The following is a 21700-nucleotide window of genomic DNA, read 5'->3' as shown; positions in this document are numbered from 1 at the left end:
TTGTGTGGCATTTCAAATATTCCCTGGTATCCATTGCGTTGACTAGGCTAATCCAAAATGGCAGTCTAACAGTGCAGTCACATGCTGTTATTGCAGTACATCAGTGAAGGTGTGCTAACCTTTGGTGCCTTGATTATAAATAGATGAAGTTCATAGAGAAATACGGGGGAAAAAACATCCTGGCATCCTGGTTATGTTCTGAATGTACAGCACACAAAGCCTGTCTCCCACACACTCTCTCCACAGTGATTAATGCCACTCTGACAGAAAGCAGAGATGGCTGTTGCTAGGATACATGGCAAGGTGGAGTGCAGACGATTAAAAGAAAAAGAGGAGGAGGGCACCATTTATGGCATGGCATCACTGAAGATGAGCTCTTTGTTTGTTTGTTTGTTTTTTCTCCCCCTATACTGAGTTTTCTGAAATATCTGAATTCCTGGGGTTTTTTTTTTTGTTGTTTTTTTCCAAGGTTCTGCAATACTGAAGAGTGTACGAGAGAGAGAGAGAGAGAGAGAGAGAGAGAGGGAGAGAGAAGGCCAGTCAAAGCTGTGAAGTTTTATGTTGTCATTCCTTTCACCTGGAGCTGAGCTGTGATGGATGGCCATAGTCAAAGATCTCACCCTGTCTGAGCGAGCCTTATGAACAGAAGACCTAATGGTAAGACAGCTGGAGTCTTCTTGATGTGATCTCTGCACAGGACTGAAATGTGTCATCCATGTTTGTAGGACCATAGCAGTGATTTTGAATGTTTTGCCCATTTACTACAATTTCCCTTCATTTTACATCACAACAAACCATTCTGCAAATCATGCAGAGGGAGGGTCTAAAGATTTCACAACATATTACCAAAATCCCTCAATTTTCAAATTAAACTTTTTGGTTGAAACACTTACCTTATTATGTCCTGCTTCTTCCACTTACAAACTCACCACCATTCAAAAACCACAAAACTGATAATTGGCTGTGTAAAGCAAATGTTTCACTTTGACCAATTTCAACAACAGCGTTGCTGCTTTTTAGGAACATTAAGGTGGATAATGTTATTATGGTGATGGAATAGTGGTATGAAGAAAGAAAGTTTATTTTTCATGTCATAGTGGAAGGAATGGACTCCAGTGGCTGGATAAACAGTTGGGAAAGTTATACTGTAATTACATTTTATAAATATTACACCGAACATGCAAAATCACTAGTATGGTCCTTTGAAGTTTGCAATATGGTAGACTTGGTGAAATCTAATTTTATCTACTAAGGGTATTTGCATACAAGCAGGACTTGCTATTATCATCTAAATATTACATCAGATTGTTCTGTCTATCTGGCAGTTTCATGGCTATTTGATGCTTAAATTAGTCTGAACCAAATTTTTGCTTCTGGGCTCTAGGGAATTGGCTGCATTTTTTTCTTTTACACACAGGACAAATAATTATTTTGATTTAAAAAAAAAAAAAAATCAACTCATCCTTTGTAATTGTCTGTTGAGTACTCTTTTGATGGCTAAATTCTGAGAGCATCCTGTCCTTTGGAAATAAATTATGCCTTTTTGCCTGTCCCTTTGAGATGCTATATTAAGCACTGTTTTAAAACCATTGAGCGGGAGGCTAAATAGAGATACGGAGAAAGGATGTGAGATGAAAGCATGAAAGAAAAGGTTGCAGCTTCTTTCCGCTTCACTATAATGGTCTTTTACAATGTGTGGGCCCGCAGGACATCAAAGGCCAGTGTTGGACAGATGAGGAGTCGGACGGGGAGAATGAGTCAGAGCAGTTCCTGTACGGCATTCAGGTACAGCAGAAGCTTGACACTGTGCAAATTTCTCTGTCCCATTTATTAATTTTGTCTTCAGTTACAGCACAAATTAGATGTTTTATAGTTCAAAGCAATACCACAACTAAATTCAATAAATAATAGAAAATTAATTAAGTAATTTTAAAAAAGAACAAAAAATGAACAATGCAAGTTGTTTTAAGTGCTGTCATTTTCCAAGTTTTGTTTTTTCCTCCATCAAATAGTCATTGGTTGTCCTTTCAGAACAGAAACAAAAAGCCCCGCACTGGCATCAGCAAGGGAACATGTTATCATTTAAAATAATCTAAAACAGTATTTTAATGTTTTAAAATGTAAAGCAAACTTGCAAAAAATGTTCATTTTTACGTCTGGGAGAGCAATATATCAATATTATACAGATGTAGATATCGTTTGGCATTTTTGGAAGATATGGTACATTTGTCGTCTTTTTCTGAACTTATTAGATTGTTCTAGCTGTTTTGTTCTTTGACTTTGCCTGCCTGGTCATCATCTGCTACATCACTAATGACTGTCTATCGAAACTCTCTTGTGTGTAAATATCCTATAAAAGCACCAACAGTCATTCCAAAGATATTGTGATACTTGATTGTGTCCATATTGCCCAGCCCTGCTCATGTTGTAAATTTTATAAAAAACTGATGATCGTAAATGTGGCATTAAACACAGCAAAATACAATTTTAGATCTGAAAAGTCTCTCTCTCCAGAATAGTTTCCCAGTTCCAGTACTTTTGCAGCACTGTCACTCCCTGCAGCCATATGTATCAGTCAGAAGTAAAACTTGTCAAATCCATCCCCTGCGGCCACCATTTAACATGTCGCCTTATCATGTTAAGTCCAGCGCTCCAGTTGCATATAAGACCGTAATCTTTCAGTCATCCTCTTTCATGGTTATCTTCCAAATCTTGTGATTGAGATGTAAATCCAGTCTGGGGCCTAAACCTCATTTCCATGCAGGCAAAGAACATGAAAGCACGGTCTTGAAGATAAGGATGGAAGTGCAGGATCAGTTCTGAACGTTCACAGTTCAAGAGATGGAGGCTGATTTCATGTCTAGACATCAAGAGCAGGTGTGACAGAGCTGTGTCAAAAAAAAAAAAAAAAACTGTTTGGAAATACTTTTCATTGAGGGTGCCAGGTGGTGCTGGTATAACTACACAGAAAAAAATATAAGTGTAAAAAAAAGGAAAGTATTTAAAATTTAATTTAGAGTACCTTTTATAATTACTAACAGACCTGTCATTACCTCTTATTATCTGATGAGATATTATTATCGTGATGAGCTAACTTCAAGAGGAGATAATTACTTCCTGCTATTTAAAAAGCCCTCATAAACAAGTTTTGCGTTTTTCACCTTACATCTTTATTACACTTCAAACTCTTTAACTACCTGACTTGATTGCAGTCATGGCTAGTGCTAGAGGACCCTCAGGTTGGATTGGAGTGATGAAAGCCAGCTTTTAAGTGCTATGCCCTGAGAAAATTGAATAAATTATCTGTGCACAAAGTGGACTTTCTAATCCCTTTGGATGATTTAAAGACCTTGCTTGAAACGTTGATTTTACACAGTTTCAGCTATTTATATTGACTTTGGATGTTTGTTGGAGGTGTCTGCATCACCATCCTTGTATGTCCATATTGAAATATTTGAAGTTGCCTGTTTTAATTTATTCATTGCTCACAGGGCAATGGGGAAAAAATTTATGATAATAATAATCAAAAAAAAAAAAAAGAAAAAAAAAAGAAAAATAGAGAGAACAAGGTCATTTCATTTCTCAATAAAATGTTAACAATTTATTTTATTTTTTTATATATACATATAATTTAAAATAACAAAAGTCTAAAAAACAGTAATGAAATAAAATAAAATAGAGTGTGAGTGCAAATATAAGTGAGTTAACTGGCCTGTCTACAAACAGACAATTTGCCATAAAAATGCAGAGATACAAGAAAGCTGGGCAGTGCATACTGATGTTAGATAAGGCTGCGTGTGTGAGAGCTGTGCTGCTGTGTACTGACAGGGGAGCTGCGCTGCTGACCTGTACCGCCACCCTCAGCTGGATGCAGACATCGAGGCAGTGAAAGACATCTACACTGACAGTGCTGTCTCCGTCAGGTACAACACACACACACACACACACACACACATACATAAAAACACACACTTTGCTGGTTGAAATGTTACACAAGTACAACCGAATGGAAGCAACATTCAGTCTGCTGGTATTACTTTACATGTGTTTATTTTGTTCATTCATGAGGTGTTTTTTCACTTTGTGTCTGACATAAAATTTTGTTTGGGATGTGCATAAAATACTACTTCCATCTCATCACACCGACACACACACACACACACACACACACACACACACACACACAAAGTTGTATTTTCCTCAGTGTTTAAGGTCCAAAGAGATTTCACGCTAATTTTAACCAGACACAGTCTGTCAAAACAGCAAAAAATAGCACATTTATTTTCCACCCTCCTGTGATGATCAGCTGAATGTGCAGACAATATGACAGGGTGATGGTGTGTGAATTATCCCATTACCTCTGGAAAAAGTAACTATTTTTTTTCCTACTTCTTCTTGTGAACAGGGAGTATGGAACAATTGATGATGTGGACATCGATCTCCAAATTAATATTAGCTTCTTGGATGTGAGTTGACATTGTTGTTCTTCTTCGGTACACCCTGTCTCTGGCTATTAGTATTCTAATGTTGACATTTGGCAAAATAACACCTTGTGTATAATTTATCATGGCTTCATAATTTATTTATGTATTATGAAATGGCCCCATTTAGGTTGTTAACTCGGTGTGTGTGTCTGTGTGTGTGTGTGTGTGTGCATCTCAGGAGGAGGTTGCGACAGCCTGGAAAGTTATCAGAACGGAGCCCATTATTCTGAGACTCCGCTTCTCTCTGTCTCAGTACCTCGATGGACCCGGTGAGTCAAGCTGTCAGTGTGGATGACAGATTCTGAGCAGGGCCTTTGAGTTTTTGTGTAGTCACCAAGCGTGGGCGGTGTGTGAGTCTAATCATGAGTACGGTTTGTTCTGTACAAGTGTGATACAGACAGAAAGAGAAAGAGAGTGAGTTTCTGCCTTTTGTGTGTCTACATCTCAAATAGAAGTATTGCTGTTTTACTGATATATTATTTAAATATAAGTCAAATTGCCCATGTTCTGTAAAAATGTACTTAAAAACATTACATCAAAAAATGTATCTCATTTAAAATGTAGTCAAAGTAAAAGTTGATGTGATCTAATGTGATCTTTTCTGTAGTTCGATAAGCATTCTAGTCACATTTGTCACATTTTCATGTTGGTCCAGTTTCTCATGCTTATGGAGCACTTTCTAAATGTGTGCTTTCTAAGGAATGTGATTTAAAATGTAGCAAAATACAACACTCATGTAAAAACGTACTTAAGTAAAATAAAATTTATGACAAAAAAAATGTAATAAATTAAAAAAATATAAGCCCACACACAGAAATAAGCTACTCAGTTACAGTTGTGTGGGTAAATGTAATGAGCTGCTATCTGTGCTTTGTGTAATAATGTTAGTCATCTTTGCCCAGAGCCATCAGTGGAGGTTTTCCAGCCCTCCAATAAAGAAGGCTTCAGTCTGGGCCTGCAGCTTAAGAAGTGAGTACTGATTTACTGTGTACAGCTCCTCTTTGTAGTGAAACTGCAAGTACCCCTATTTCACAATTTTGTCCACCCTATTCAGTAACAAGTATAAGGAACCAATTGCACCGCACAGATAAATAAAAAGATATGTCAGAAGCTTAAAATATTTAAAAAATTAAAGACTTTTCTTTTGTAAAACACCACACTTGTGCATGTATTCCTGTTTGTGTGTCTGATTGTATCCCTGAATATAACTGCATATGCCGCTCACACTAACACAAAATAATGATGTACACACACACACACACATCACGACATACATGGAGATGCCAAAAAAAGCACAATGAAGAACGTATTCGGTGCCTGCCAGTTTCACTCACACTTCCTCCTGTTTGATTTCGCTGCCTCTGCTTGCCAGGATCCTGAGCACGTTCACCTCGCAGCAATGGAAGCACCTTAGTAATGAATTCCTCAAGGCCCAACAGGAAAAGAGGCACAGTTGGTTCAAAGCCGGGGGAACCATCAAGAAGTTCCGCGCAGGACTCAGCATCTTCTCGCCCATTCCCAAGTAGGTCCCTCTTTCTCTCTTAGTCTCTTTCACGGCATGAAGTCAGGATTGGACACATTTTACGTTTACTTTTATGTACAGTGACTTACAATGAGTACAACATTGTAAGTCAGTGAGCTGAAAGTAATAATCTGTAACATTTTTATATTAAAAATATTATTTTCACTAAGCTTTTACATTTGCTATTCTAAACACCCCATGGGGTGAAAATCCTAAACCACATAGGAAGTAAAGTGTTTCATATGTATGGCAGCAGCAACAGAGGTTTGTTAGAAATAAACAGAAGAAGCAAGAAGAAGAAGAAAGTGAATGTGCTGCTGTGAATTCCCACATCACTAAATTACAGGCAGCCAATACTAAGAAGTGCATTTCATCAGGGCTTTCTTGTAAATGTTAATCCTTGAGATATCAATCTGCTGGGATAATGAGACTCTTACAAAGTGATCGTTGGCAATGATGTAAAACTTACTGTGGATCAAAATTTCAGACTTTGGTTACAAAATAGTAAAGGATTTGTGCACCTGTGCTTTTGAGATGGAACCTTTGATTTGCAAATTGTTGTTTGCTGTATTTCTTTGCCTTCGTGTGTGTTTATATAAACTGTACTGTCTGTATCATATGCCTTCTATTATTATCATGCCTAATATTGTTATTATTATTATTATTAAAATTATTTATTATGATGAAGTATTTACCATATTATTATACATCAGCAGTCTTTAAGTGAAGTCTGCTGTTTCTGCTGAGCGCAGTTCAAAATCTGATATACTTTATAAATCTCCCAAAGTCAGAGTAGTCCTTTTGCCCTGTCTCGCTCAAGGATACGTTGACAGTTATGGTTGCATGGGGGATTGAACCCCAGCCACTGTGGTTGTGGCTTGACCTCACTAACCACTAGACTATGTCTTGACATATTCATGACTTGACAGCAGTCTCATGTCAAGAGGGTGCATAGATAATGCACCAAGTGCAGTGTAGAGCACTGGCTTTTGTATTTTACTGTAACTAGACAGGATGGCGCCGTCTGAACAAGCATATATATGTGTGTTCAAGTCTATGTGTACAATCTGTGGTTAACCCCTTACCATTAGTAGACCATTCGTGGGCGGTGGGGTGGAGGGGAATGAAATCTTCATGGGAAGATAAAAGGTCAGCAGTAGATGCCAAATAGTTAAAAGTCTTGCCTATTTATTTATTCATTTTTATCTATTTAGAGTGTATAAGGAGTAGACAGTTATGATAGGAGCATATGATGGCCATTCCCATGCTCAATTATGTGTTGTTGCAGCAGGTTTTTGGTTGATACCATTTGTTACACAGATTTGGAGTAAAATGTAATCATATGTGACCACTTAGGAATGGATGAAAATGGTCAACAATGGTCAACAAAATACCACATTGACACACTGAGACCTTGAGGGACACCCTAGAAATATTCATACTTTGATTTGGTATGAAACTTTTGAGATTTTGTGACTGGATGGCAAGTCATCAGAACGTTAAGGGGTTAAACATGATTGCTCAAGACAGCGTGTGTGTGTGTTTTTGCGTGGTGTGATTATGGTGTATTTTATATGTGTTGCAGTGTAAACTCAGATCTATGCAAGATCCTGTCAACATGTAAGTTTTTTTTCGGTCTCAGACGTTCATCAGGGCTTACAGGGCGATACATGGTAGGTGTCAGGTTGATAAGATGCTTAAAGAAGCTGCCTTGTTGTTATTATGTTCACAGATCAGTTCTTGCTACCACCAGTGCATTTCTTTACAATATCTCATGTGGCTGTGTCTGTCATGGAGAAAATATTTCATTTATTTTAAATATATTAATTCATATATTAGGTCTTCAATAATCAATACTCAATTTCAGATTACTTCCTTTAATCTTCAGCACTAGTATGTAATTATTGTGACTGCAACAACTGAATAATAATTTTGACCTGATTTTAGCCATAAATATCCAGCTCAAATATACACTGCCTGGTCACCACCTGGATTTAACTAAGCAAATAGGTAAGAGCCTCCCATTGAACAATTACTGCAGTGATTAATATGTTTCAGCTGGCAACAAGTTATTTAACCTGGAGGTTATTTAACCTTATTAAACTGATGCAGTTAGTAGCCTCTCATTTCTTAAAAAAACCATGTCGAAAGACATATCACATGGTCATGGGAAAGATGTTACTTTGTTTCGGAAGGGTCAAATTACTAAGCAAAGCGAACAACAAGCAAAGAAAACAACTAAGGAGATTGCTGAAACTAATAAAATTGGGTTAAGAAATGTCCAACGCATTATTAAAACCTGGAAGGACAGTGGTGAACCATCATCTTCAAGGAGGAAATGTGGTCAGAAAAAAAAGAATGATCATGATCTGAGATCACTTAAAAATTTGGTGCAGTCAGATTGTAAAAAAGCAACAGTAGAACTCACAGCGATGTTTGATAGTGAAAGTAAGAGCATTTCCACATGCACAACACAAAGAGAACTCAGAAGAAAACCACTTATCAGTGAGGCTTATTGGAAAAAAGGCTTCAGTTTGCGAGGGAGCATAAAGGTTGGAGTTGGACCCTGGAGCAATGGAAAAAGGTCATGTGGTCTGATGAGTCCAGATTTCCCCTGCTCCAGAGTGACCGGCGCATCGTGATAACATGTGGACGAAGTGATGCACCCATAGTGCTTACCATACAAGCCTGTGGAGCAGTGTTATGATTGGGGGTTGCTTCAGTTGGTCAGGTCTAGGTTCAGCAACATTATGTACCCAAAAAAAAAAAAAAAAGGTCAGCTGACTACCTGCATACACTGAATGACCAGGTTCTTCAATCAATGGATTTCTTCTTCCCTGATGGCACGGGCACATTAGATGACAATGCCAGGATTCATTGGGCTCAAACTGTTAAAGATTGGTTCAGTGAGCATGTGACATCATTTTCACACATGGATTGATCACCACAAGTCCAGACCTTAAGAATCTTTTGGAAAATGCTGGAGAAAACTTCATGTAGTGGTCCAACTTTTCCCAACATCAATACAAGATTTTGGCAAAAATTAATGCAACTCTGGATGGAAATAAATGTTGTGACATTGAAACAATGCCACAACGAATATGTGCTGCAATCAAAGCTAATGGCAGTCCAACAAAATATTATAGTGTGTGACTTTTTTTTTATTGGCCAGGCAGTGTATATTGCAGCTCTCAAGTATAAAATTTTGGATGCTAGGCTTGGGCCAATGTCCAATATTATTGAATATCACAATATTTGTGACAATATGCAATATTCTTCGTTTAGCTTCTATTTGATTAGAAAAAGTTTGTTTAATTGTTTTCACTACAGTTTGGCACAAGTTACCTTTAAAACAGATTAAGATGTAGAAGAGTAACAGTAATAGCTTGCGTAAGTGATTTTGATTACATGACAATTTTGATTAAAGTGGAATTCCTGTACATAAAACGTTTATGGATTTTTAAGAGAATAAAATAAAATAAAATAAAGATTGTTTTTGTTTTTTTTAAATGATGAGTTGATGTTGGTTTGGATAATACTATCAAACATTGCAGTTTTATCATAATATTACAATATAAAATATAATCCAAGCCTTTTGGGTGCCTCAGTTTTTCTTTTTCTTGAATGAAAACTTTGGGTTATGTGTTTGTTTTTTTCTTTTTTTTTCTTTCTTTTTCTTTTTTTTAAATGTGTTGTTTTTTAATTGTGTTGAGTGACTGTGGGCCCTTGAAACCTGGTAAAAACCTTGTTTTTTCAGCAGCAGTGAGAGTTTACATGGCCTAACTAAATAACATTTTTGATCTTAGACTCTAATGTACACATGATGAATGAAGTGATACACCCTTAACATGCTCTGTTTTGCCCTTCGCCAGGTCTCCCAGTTTCCCTCTGATCCAGGACACGGTTTTGAAGGGGAAGCTGAGCGTCCCAGAGCTGAGAGTGACCCGCCTCATGAACCGCTCCATCTCCTGCACCATGAAGAACCCTAAAGGGGAGCTCTTCAGCTATCCACCCAACAGCCAGGTCAGAGCAACCCTGGACATCTCAGCCCCACCCATACATCTACCAGATGTGGGGTCATCTAGTTCAACATGTAAAACCAGAATCAAAGCAACCCTACCTGCCTCCCATCTTACCTTACTTCTTCCCCTAATGCCTCTCTCCAGCATGATCACTCTGTGGTCATAGTAGTATTTCCAGGCCACTGTGACTCTTACTCTTACAGTCCTCTGTCCTTACAACTGGTTACCTGTAATGATGCTGATCTCGGCTGAAGCTTTTTCAGCTTTCATTGTAAGTCACTGTGGGTAGGAGCCTCAGCTAAGCAACTAAAATTTTAAGTGCCATATACACAGAAATCGCAGTTGATTTGCAAGTAAGTGAGCGCAGTAATTCTCAGTTATTCATCAGTAATCAGATAGTCCCATGCCAAAATTTTACTTGGTATTTGCATCTTGAAAAAAAAAAAGCACTTCCCTGACCTGAAAGTGAATCAGCCTTGTTATGTATGCTGAGCCTTTGTATAGACATACACTTTCTCAGACCCACACACACGCATACACATAAACAAACACATACACAAACACATACATACACCCACACACCCCTCTCCTGCCTGTTCGTTTTTCCTCCACTAGATTGCAGGTCACACATGCAGTTAAGCATAAATTAACAATATGATTTAGCTGACTGTAACAGCAGTAGCATTTAGATGCATCAGCCGCCTCCTGACCACTTGCATTTTTAATTTATGCTCCCAGCTGTGTGCTGTTTAAATGGAGAGCACCTTGTTGATTTTTGGTTTAGGTTAGAAACCATTATGAGACCATAATTATGGATTATTAAGGGATGGAATCAGGAGTAGAACACACAGTAAAAAAAAAAAAAAAAAAGCAGTGGGACAGCACTGGGAGCTGACTGTGTAAGAAGTAAAAATATATATATTTTAATTAATATCACAGCTTGTATATCTTTAGAAAATATTTAGTCACTGTGGCTTTTTCTATGTTGAATTCCACACAAAATGTGGGAAAAGACAAAGGAGTTGAATAGTTTCTAAAGACACTATACACTTTCCCTTTTCTCCTCCTCGCTGTTTTGTATCCACTGTGATGTGTGACTCTTCCCTTGCTCCCACCACCTGCACTCTCTCCACCTGAGCGTCTCCCTACCCTTACCGTAACATGGCTGGTGCGCCGTTTCCCATAATGCTTTGTCTTCACTTGACCCATCAGACTGTGGCTGTCCCGGCGGCCAGGGCCCCAGCGCAGATTACCACGAGGCAGCTGATTGAATTGTTTTTCTCATCCCAGGCGGGCGGCCACTGCAAGAACATCCCTACCTTGGAATATGGCTTCTTAGTGCAGGTAAGGCCTCAAGGAGAGGCAGCTGTTACACTCCGTCTTCTGAGAGTCCTTTCCAGAGTGCAAAGCCACAACTGATGCTTCTGAATCAATTCCCTTAGCAGAACATGAACATGATGTACTTAAAGGAGCAGTTCACCCCAAACATGTATTTTAAAAAAATCCTTCTTACCTCTAGTGAGATCTATCTACCCAGACAGTTTTTCTTTGGTTTGGTGAGCTTTCCAGTGTGCTGCGATCTTCCCTGTCCTATTGAGCTGGGTGGATATTTGTTTGTTTGTGAAGCTCCAACTAGCAAAACTTTACAGGTGAAAAACTCAGCAGCAACAGTTCTTTCCAAACCAGTGACATAAAAATCTGGTATAATCCAAAGACCTTGGTGGCAAAGCATTTCATCAGGAACTGTATCCTGCTGAATAACACTGGCAAACTGAATCTTTGTGCCCCTAGTGGGCACGAATTCAGAGAAGATAGATACAGTTTCCCGGTGTTCTTCAACAGGAAATAGTTCCCAACAAAAGTCTTTGCTCATTGTAATGGGGTCCAGCAAACATGGAAGTTCAGCACAGACTGGAAATCTTGTCAGATCACAGAGAAATGATCTTGATGGGCAGACTGCACTAGGTGGGAAAATAACTTTTTTTTTTTTTTTTTTTTTTGTATATTTCAGGTGAATTGTTTTTTTTTTTTGTTTTGTTTTGTTTTTTTTTTAGGGACAAAAGTGGTGCAATAGTTTTATAGGTTGGAAAATTGGCTACCTGGCGTAGTTTATCTGGTGAGGGATTTGTAAATATCTGCTGCAGATTCCTGTGAGTGTTAGATGAAGGGCCTTGGCATACGCTGAAAGTAAATAAGTAACATCTTCCACAAGAGCCAGGTTCACTAATAGTCAAACCATGTAATGTGCTTTTGAAACTTGTAGAAAAGCATCTTTATCAGTCATGAGGTTGACCTCAGCTGCTGGGGAAAAACTACAATGTCATGACTATCCTTCCCCCTAACCATCCTTTATTCCTTTGTATGGCAGAGCTGGAGAAGGGAGTCATAGCCAGGGCAACCATTGTGCTCTGTCTCCTAACAGATAATGAAATACTCTGAGCAGAGGATCCCCACCCTCAACGAGTACTGCGTGGTCTGTGATGAACAGCATGTCTTTCAGAATGGATCTATGCTGAAGGTATCAGAGAAAAGGAAGATAACCTTGTGAATCTATAAAACATCCTGTATTGATTAAAAAATGCAGAATGTCATCCATACAATAAGATGTAATATTGTTACCTTGTCATTAAGCTTTCTCTTTCCATTACTCAAATGGTCCTATTGATGAATCTTGTAAGAAAGAGAAAAACAGCAAGCAAGAAAGTGTTTGTGCGTGTCGTTGTGAATACAGTCAGATCATGTGCATGTGTGTGTATGCATGTGTGCAGCCGGCTGTGTGCACCAGGGAGCTGTGTGTTTTCTCCTTCTACACTCTGGGTGTGATGTCTGGAGCTGCAGAGGAAGTGGCCACCGGAGCAGAGGTAACGGCACATTATGTTTACGATCAGTTGATACTGTCTGCTTCTCTTTCTCTCACTTTTTCTCTTTTCTTAATTGATTTATGTCTTTGGCTCAACTGAAATTGGATTCTTTGATTCTATTTTACATTTTTATTTGCACAAGAGAATAGGGGGGATTAAGAGCGCTGTGCGGGTCCTCAATCAGGCAAACAGGCATTAGGTGCTCTTTGGAGAGTGTTGGATCAATGGAAATTATCCTGTATAGACATCTGCACAGAATGTTTATTTAAAAAGACAGTGGAATTAAAAATATATCTTACATTTTTATTTGTTTAATTTTGTGTCCTACCGTGACTAGATTAGATTAGATTTATTATCTATTATAATAACTTATGTATTCAGCTTTCAACATAATACAACACAAGCATTAGACATTGAATCAGTAGGTGTGAGACAATTTATGTACACTTATCTGTCTTAATAGTAATAAGTTTTCTTCTCTTAAGAGATTAAATCTATGGTGGTTTATGTTGCCATATTTTAGGATACTTTGGCTCTAACCCTTGCACTTCCCACTTAATGTGTATATAATGACTAAGCAGGTAAAGGTAAATAACAAAAGAGAGAGAGTCTAATAAGTTCAGAAATTTGCATCTTTTTACTGTACTGCAGCCTTTAAAACCAGGAAAGACAAAATTTATGCTATATCAAAATCAAAATCAAAATCCATTTGACAACATCTAATTTTATGTCACAATATCAGTATAATATTGATATATCCCCCGGCCCCATATTATGGATAAACGCAAATAACGGTAAACGTAAATATAAAATATAATATCTCTCCCTGTCCAGGTGGTGGACCTGCTTGTGGCTATGTGTCGAGCAGCTCTTGAGTCTCCCCGTAAGAGCATCATCTTTGAGCCCTACCCATCTGTCGTGGACCCCAATGACCCCAAGACTCTTGCCTTCAACCCAAAGGTCACCATCATCACTGGTGCAACTACTATAACCAGCTAAATTAATACCAGAATTTCAATCGCTGATGAGATATCTGATTTTAAACTGTAACAACAACTAAAATGAATATTATTTCTGTGAAGCATTAAAAATGACCTTATTAGTAAAATTATTAGCACATTTTCTAAAGAATTACACTATTAACATTAGGTAACATTATGTCAGCATTCTGGAATTAATGATTCAGTTAACCTTTATTTCTACATTTTTTAATTGTTTTCTCTCTTTTTGTTCATCATGGATGTTTGACTGCCTGCCTTGCTGCATTATCACAGAAGAAGAACTATGAGAGACTGCAGAAAGCACTGGACAGTGTCATGTCCATCCGAGAGATGACCCAGGTACAGAGAAAGAGCAGAGAGGAGGGGAAGGATAAGCTACAGATAGCATAAGTTACACTGCTTGTCTGAGAAGTCTAAGGCTTCTGCGTGTGGGTGACCAGGTCCCATCAAGCCAAACGTGAGACATAGAGTATGTTTGTGTGGAACAATGTGGGACAAGTTACCAGTTTTAAGAGGTAGTCTAAAATTTTGACATAATGTCTATCTAACGTAAAAATAAATAAATAAATAAATAAATAAATAACATTTCTATTCTGTCCCTCGACTGAAGGACTTATTTTTGAATGCAAATTTCCCATGGTCCCATACTAAGGAAATACAGTAATCATAAAAGGAAGCTAAAGTTTCCCAGTTCTTACGGCCTTATGTGATAGTCTGCTTGCAGTCATATATTCTTTTTTCGATGTCTGTTAAAAGTATGAAGCTTCTTCTCATTAACATCGAATCTGACTAAACTGTGTGCACACAATAAAACAGAACAGAGAGGTTGTTGCCATGGAATTCAAGTCATAGCTTACATTCTTTCAAGTACAATGCTGGGATTTCAAAAAGCGTATATTTCATATAAAATTGACGGTGAACCTAGGGTTGTATGTCCAAAAAAGCATAGTAATGCATAAGGAACTTTGCATTAAAAGTGTTCATATACAGTTTGTCCATCTCTGAGTTAAACAGAACACAGGCTGCTGTCCTATGATTGGGAGTGTTGCTCAGTGTGGTAAATGCTAGTTTTTTCAGCTGCTGTTAACCTTATCTGTCTGCCAATCATCTCTTTTTGAACCACACGTTTCTTGTGAGGCTCACATGTACTGTGTTGCTTCATGTTGTATCCCCACTGTGTGAAACTGAAAAGTAACAGGCAAAATTCGAAAAAAACAAAACAAAAAAAACAAAACAAAACAGTATTTCCCAGTCTTTGCCCAGTCTTTTCCTTTTCTTTCTAGCAATTTTCATCATGTTCCGCCTAAATCTGCATAACTGCATAACGGGGAACCACAATTTTCTCCACTGGGGCTACATGTGTGCAGTCTGATTAACATCAACGATATACCCTTGATGGCAGCCTTCCCTGCTTTCTTCACAGCATTACATAAAAGCCAGATTATAGAAGAGCGTCTGTCCTCCAGTGGTTTGACTTTTGACAATTTGAGCCAATCAAAATGCGGGATGCGGGACAAAGGATAAAAATGCTGTGCAGTCCCGCATAAAGCAGGAAATCTGGTCACCCTATATGCTTTGCATCCCAATGCAGCGTTTGAAATCTGTCTCTAATGATTAGATTTTATGTCATCATATCCCTGTATTTTCACACCTGGCCTGAAAATGACTGTTACGCATTGCCTATTGTCTTCCTATTATCTCTTATTGTCTCCCATCCATTTTAAAATTTCCAAAATACTACTACTACTATAATAATACTTGTTTGCCCAAGAGGGGCACTGCAGTTACAGGAACAGTTCTATCTCACACAGGCTGTGCCCTCTACTGGACTCTTTGTGGACCAACTCACTGAGAATTTGCATGTACATAGCTAGCCAATCAGGGGTGAGCCTACTGTACTGTATTGTGCTTCACATAGTATATAAGGCAGATGCCAAGTTGCCGGCATCCATTTCTCATGGACAAACAGCGAGACAATTACTGCTCATTGGAAATGAGGATCCACTCCAGAGGACTGGAGTTGGAAGCTAGGGACTGCATGTCCTGCCCCAGGTTGATCATCTGTTTCGAGTGCCTCAGCTGTAAGCACACCAAAATGGGCATGATGAAGCCGCCAGCCTACATGGACTGCAGGGCACTCCCTGTTGTGGGACGACAGATCCTTCTACTGAATTCGGTCAGGAAGGACTTTGAGCACATTGGGCTCACACTGCCCCCACTGATCCCACCCAGTCCAGTCAGCTGGCTGTATTAGGGGATTTACAGCCAACTCACCTGGCCTGGCTAGCCTTTGTATCTCCCACTCTCCCACTCTGACAATGCGTCAGAGCTTCCTGGAGTGAGATGTTGAAGACCTGGTTGCTGGTATGCTGGATTTCCTGAGAGTTTAGGGATGCACATGTGCTTCCTACCCCAGTGTGCCTCCTCTCAAAGAGGCCTTCACTGTCCTTTCCAGTTATTGAGTTGTCAGCGAGCAGGAAGCTGTTGCTACCACAAGCTCTGCATAAGGATATTCTGGAGTATCTTGACAAGATATTCTGGGTGCACAGCTGACCATGGTGGCCACCAATTTGGGGGTATTTGGGTATCTTCCCTGCTGCTAAAAAACACATGGATGTCACTAGCCACAGCATGGCAATATCCACTCACCCTACAACAGAAGGACCGAGATGAGTTCCTTGGAACCCCGTGTCATCTGAGGTACTCGTTGGCTTAAACTCATCAGAAATACAGCACTTCAAGAGTCTGGAGGAAGAGAAGGCGCAACTCAGTCATCTTCTGCCCCTCATCACTTCCCAGGGGCCAGGATGAGCTGCACCGGCAGTCAGTGGCTGGGAGGAGAAAAAACAGTGTCAGAAATGGGCTCCCATTGCTGCTCCCACTGCCATCTCACTTTGTGGAAAAGACTGCTTGCTGCCCATCACAGGAAGTAGTGCACCTACCATTGGCAAGACCCCACTTCAGCTGGCTTGTAATTGAGGATCAAACCCAGAGTCACAAAATGTACATTTTCCAAGAATTGCCTTCCACTCCCTCGTTCCCAGCCCCCCACTTCACCACAATAAATCTGGCCTGATCCATGTCATGTATGATTGTGCAGCATGCATGCATCTCTCAAGCTCATAAGCAGGCAGAGCAATAGGGCGAGGCTGAGGGTTAAGTCTCAAGGACATATGCACGGTAGCATTGTGGTCTCCACCCTGTCCTTACATATGGTTCCATATCTTGGACATGACAGGTTCCCTTTCAATGTCTGTGCTTGCTACAGGCACAGGTAATATACGTTGTCTGCATTCTCCCCATTCTCCTTGATGATGTGGGTTATCAAGGAGAATGGGGAGGCAGGGTATCTGTTGCATGACCTTAGATTACTGCCAGGTCATGCATTCCTACCCCTTGTGTTTTTACATGTTATGTGACTAACTAGGTACAGATAGGGCCCCTTCTTTTTTACTGTTTCGCATAGCTGGCCTGGGCACAGTGAGGTTGTTGGCTGATGATTGTCATGTCAAGGTGTTTATTCATCAGGCTCCAGCACAGAGTCCAGCAGTGGGCTCTACCTGTGTTTATAGAACTAGGGATACAATATTGCAACCTTGTTTTTACTCAGTGGCCCAAAAAGGGGCAGCATCACTCATGCAGGAGAGTGTTTGCTGCTGCCTTGTTTAGATTTGTGTCTGTGTTGCTTTCCCCCACTCTCCCTCTTCATCTCTTCATGTTATTTATGTGTCCATGGTAACTGGGTTGCATTGAGACAGCATGGAAGTCTGACCACTCCCATTTCAGGCTGTGGAAACAGCAGTGTGATTTTTGTGTGTCCCTGCCTTTCATTTAATGTGTTCTGGTGTGCATAAACAAGTGTAACTGTAGCCGAGTAGTTGCATTGATGATGAAAACCTCCTCAGAACTTTTGGATGAGTAGAGATGCTATGCCTCTGGTGTTTTTTGAAGCGATCCACCCATGTCTGTATGGCTTTTCCAGGGCTCTTATCTGGAAATCAAGAAACAGATGGACAAATTGGACCCTCTGGCCCACCCCCTGCTACAGTGGTGAGTGGACACCATTTGCTCTAAAAATAATTTTGCTCCTCTTGTGTTCCCATGATAGGCTCTCACTTTATTTGAGAGCTCAAGAGAAAATGATACACGTTCCTGTTCATCAACAAAGAACATATTACACATTATTATTTTTAAAACCATCAGGCACATTGAAGCTTATCCGTTGATGGCAGTTACTGTGGGGTTAATGTGTTTGTTCATCTCTTTTCTCTGCAGGATTATTTCGAGTAACAGGTCTCATATAGTCAAGCTTCCTCTGAGTCGGGTAGGGAACCAGAATGAGATCTCCTCATCTCCCCTTTATCTAATTAGTCATTGGATGCTGCAGTATGTAATTTGATGGTTCATACTCAGTCTCTTTCTGTCTGTGTCTCTCCCGCTGTCACTCCATCCCTTACAATCTCACCATGGCAGCAACTGAAATTCATGCACACCTCCCACCAGTTCCTGCTGCTCAGCAGTCCCCCGGCCAAGGAGGCTCGCTTTCGCACTGCCAAGAAACTGTATGGCAGCACCTTTGCCTTCCAGTGAGTCCACTTCACTCTTGTTTTTTTTAAGAGATTTTTCTTTCATTCCAGAATAAATTTGATATGATTTGTTTGGCTACTTAAAAACCTATGAAGCATAAGCTCAATCATTTGGGTGGTCACAGTGAAGTCAGAGGACATTTGTGGCTCTTGGTAAGGTGTGTGAATGCATGAGATCACATTTATCTTTACAATAAATCAAGTGCAGCCATCGAAATACATAAATATAGAGGAATATTACCAAAGCACCAACACTTTCAAGCATGAACGTGTCTCCGTGTAACACCTGGTCTCAGTGTTGTATATGCAGAAGCCACTGTAACAGATTTTTATGGTACCATAACAAACAACAGCACAGCGCAGTGGCCATTCTCTTGGACAGGGAATCCACCTTACTGTGCCAGCACATGGAGCCAGCGATATCTGTGTGATAGAGATTTGTACTGTAGCAGATGGGGCTCTACTGAATATTTTAGATACACATGGCCCATCTGGGCACTTGCAGGGTACAGTTAACTCATGTACAGTGCTAACCATCTCTCTTTATGCTTGTTTGTACTACAGATTTATAAATTCTCAACAGCAAAGCCAAATATGTAAAAGTCAAAATGGCTGTCATTATTTTGTACTGGCTAGTAAAATTCAAAACACAAAATATAAAACAGTACATATTTAGAATCAGTTCAGTGATCAATATAGTTGGCACAGGAATCTAGAAATACTCAATGAGTGTGTTTTGTCCATGCCTTGCTCCGCCTCTCTATGTATCTATTTGAGGCCATCAGAGTAAGAGAGTCAAACTGCTTCAAAGCCAGTCAAGCAAACTGGCTCAGTCCCTAAGGGAACAGATTTTAATTCAACAAGAGCACTCTCTTGAACGTAGCTAAAAATAACAGCAATCATCACACTGCTTTGACCATTGTGTTTTATTTTAAGAGAATACGGTAGGAGAGGCAGTACAGTTTGAGTGTCGGCTTTGATCTTCACCTTTGGATCAGGGTTATTAATAATAAATGCTTTAAATTTGGAGTGCTGTGATGATGTTACAAAATGTCCCCAAATATCCCAGTGTAAATAGATGATTCACTCCTTTGTGGTTGGCACTAGACACAGTTTGTCAGCTCGGATCATCATTTCATAAGCTGGAAATTATAGGGTTCCATCTGCCTTCAAAGTTAAAGTGTAATTAAAAGAATGGCTAATATAGCCATTTTAATTTACTTTTTTCTACTAAAAGTAATAATGTGCAGCATTTTCATATAATTAAATCTCAACTCTCTATTTCTACCCTGTATGGCGACAGTATTAATTCAGCTTCAACCCAATTTATGAAGGTTTTCTGGTGCACAGGAATTGATGTGTTTTATGATTCCAACAGCAGAAACAGTCCTTTGTTAAAAATAAATGGAAAAAGAACTGGGTAGTTAACATCATCAGCATACTACATTTTCTGAGTAACACATCTTTGATTGAGTCTTTTACTGTAATTCCCAGTTCACACATTTGCATGACTAAATCCACCAGAGCATTATTTTACTCCAAAAAATATGGACAGAATGGATCGAGATGCTAGAAAACAATAGCTGCGCACTGGGATTGTGTCTGGCTTGTATTCACCAGCTCTTTGTCTGTATCTCTCCTCTCTATCTCTCCCTCTCTCTACACTTGCTCTAGTGGTTCCCATATAGAGAACTGGCACTCTGTTCTGAGAAATGGACTAGTCAATGCCTCTTATACCAAACTGCAGGTACGTAGCCCTGGCAGTTGGCTCTAATTTAAGACGCATCTTCTCTTGGACAGCAAGCCTGCTCTCTCACAGAGCAGGCTTACTGTCCAGCTGATTCATTTTGGCAGTTAATGGATGCCAGCTTCCCTTTCGTCCTCTTTGCATTTGCCATTTTTAACGGGCATGGCACATTGGAGATCCTCCTGGCCAATGTCTGCTGCTGCATTCTTCCTGTGCCGACAGCAGTGGACGGCACGTCTCCTCCTGCTGTGGGGCAAAAGGAGGGGAATGTGATGTCAGCTGTGGTGTCAGGAGTTTGCCTTTGTGCCCTGCTTGGGTCAACCACTTAGAGCACTGAGTAGGCTAGGTCTGCAGCCAAAGGATGCAAAGGACAAGACCCATGGTAATGAATATGAGCATCTGCTTGGGGTGAATAAGGGGGACTCCCATGGAAGGTCAGTAACCAGCATCACCCTCTATCCCTACAGACCTGGGTCAAATAGTAATGCAAACCTTTTTTTTTACACTTCACTTACAGGAAAAATCCAGCCTAAAATATTTTAACACTGTTTAGCCCCTTGGACTGACAGTTCACATTGTGCTTCTGCTGCTGTTTTGTTGTTGATGTTGTATTTTTGTTATTCTGTGGCTACTTAGACAAAAGTGAATCCACTGATGTCTCTAGGAGATATTCTCAGTACAGCTACAATGGTAAATTGGGAAGAAAAAATCACTGTGAGATGTCTAATTTCAATGTCAACCTTTACAAATGACAAAACAAGGATTGTTGTCTTATAGATTTGCCAATTTGCTGCAGTGTTAAACAATATACAGGAAGAAATCTAGCATAGAAGAGGAAGAGCACTCTTCTCTCTCCCATTAAGCTTCATTGTAGCTGCAGCTGCTCTGTATGTGCATCATGTTTGACAAGTTTGCTCAGAAATCATCTGTTTTTAAACACTGTTGATATGTTTTAGGGTGGAATTTTCCTTTAACCCTGGTTTAATTAGCAGGTAGAGGTTACCATCTTAGGACTGCACAGAAAGTATCAGGTCAGAAGCAGAAAAGTGTAGGAAATGTCTTCGAAGTGCTTTTTTTGTGATTTTCCTGTGCACATTGCAGCAGTCATTGTGTTGTTTTAAAGCTCACCCAACTATTTAAAAATGTGCTGCTCAAGTTTGAGACTATCTGCAGCTCTTGTTTTGTTCTATTGAGGTTGGTGTTGGAGATATGTGACCCAGGTCTGTACAGAAACAAAATATGCAAAAAAAAAAAAAAAAAAAAAAATTGAAGGCCAGTGAGCACAGAGTTGTCTCATTTGCACAAGCAGCTTTGGCTGATAATAGATGCTTGGACATACATCGGTGAGATTTGAGAATAGATTAAACACAATTATATTTGGAATCTCAAGGATCTTTGAAACTTTCAAGTCAGCCCTTATGCTTTTTCATGCCGGTGCGTTTCATTTATGCCTTCTTTGTTCTCCAACTTTTGAACT

General features: G+C 39.6%; 1 protein-coding gene across 1 annotated transcript in view; it reads left to right on the top strand.

Annotated features, from left to right (window-relative positions):
* The window catches only part of LOC115357073 (protein mono-ADP-ribosyltransferase PARP6), a 28224-nt gene that overhangs the window by 1454 nt on the left and 5070 nt on the right, over nt 1–21700 (top strand). Inside the window, exons 2-18 of the mRNA XM_030048427.1 lie at nt 470–657; nt 1708–1785; nt 3829–3923; nt 4406–4466; nt 4663–4753; nt 5387–5453; nt 5857–6006; nt 9879–10029; nt 11241–11372; nt 12451–12546; nt 12797–12889; nt 13724–13849; nt 14164–14229; nt 17873–17940; nt 18166–18214; nt 18364–18476; nt 20151–20223. Coding sequence (XP_029904287.1) covers nt 655–657; nt 1708–1785; nt 3829–3923; nt 4406–4466; nt 4663–4753; nt 5387–5453; nt 5857–6006; nt 9879–10029; nt 11241–11372; nt 12451–12546; nt 12797–12889; nt 13724–13849; nt 14164–14229; nt 17873–17940; nt 18166–18214; nt 18364–18476; nt 20151–20223 — 1512 coding nt within the window. The 5' untranslated portion in view covers nt 470–654. The remainder of the gene's footprint in view (nt 1–469; nt 658–1707; nt 1786–3828; nt 3924–4405; nt 4467–4662; nt 4754–5386; nt 5454–5856; nt 6007–9878; nt 10030–11240; nt 11373–12450; nt 12547–12796; nt 12890–13723; nt 13850–14163; nt 14230–17872; nt 17941–18165; nt 18215–18363; nt 18477–20150; nt 20224–21700) is intronic.

The sequence above is a fragment of the Myripristis murdjan genome, chromosome 3, assembly GCF_902150065.1.
Source record: "Myripristis murdjan chromosome 3, fMyrMur1.1, whole genome shotgun sequence".
NCBI classification, from domain to species: domain Eukaryota; kingdom Metazoa; phylum Chordata; class Actinopteri; order Holocentriformes; family Holocentridae; genus Myripristis; species Myripristis murdjan.
The sequence above is the reverse complement of the archived record's forward strand: the minus strand, read 5'-3'. Positions and strand labels throughout refer to the sequence as shown.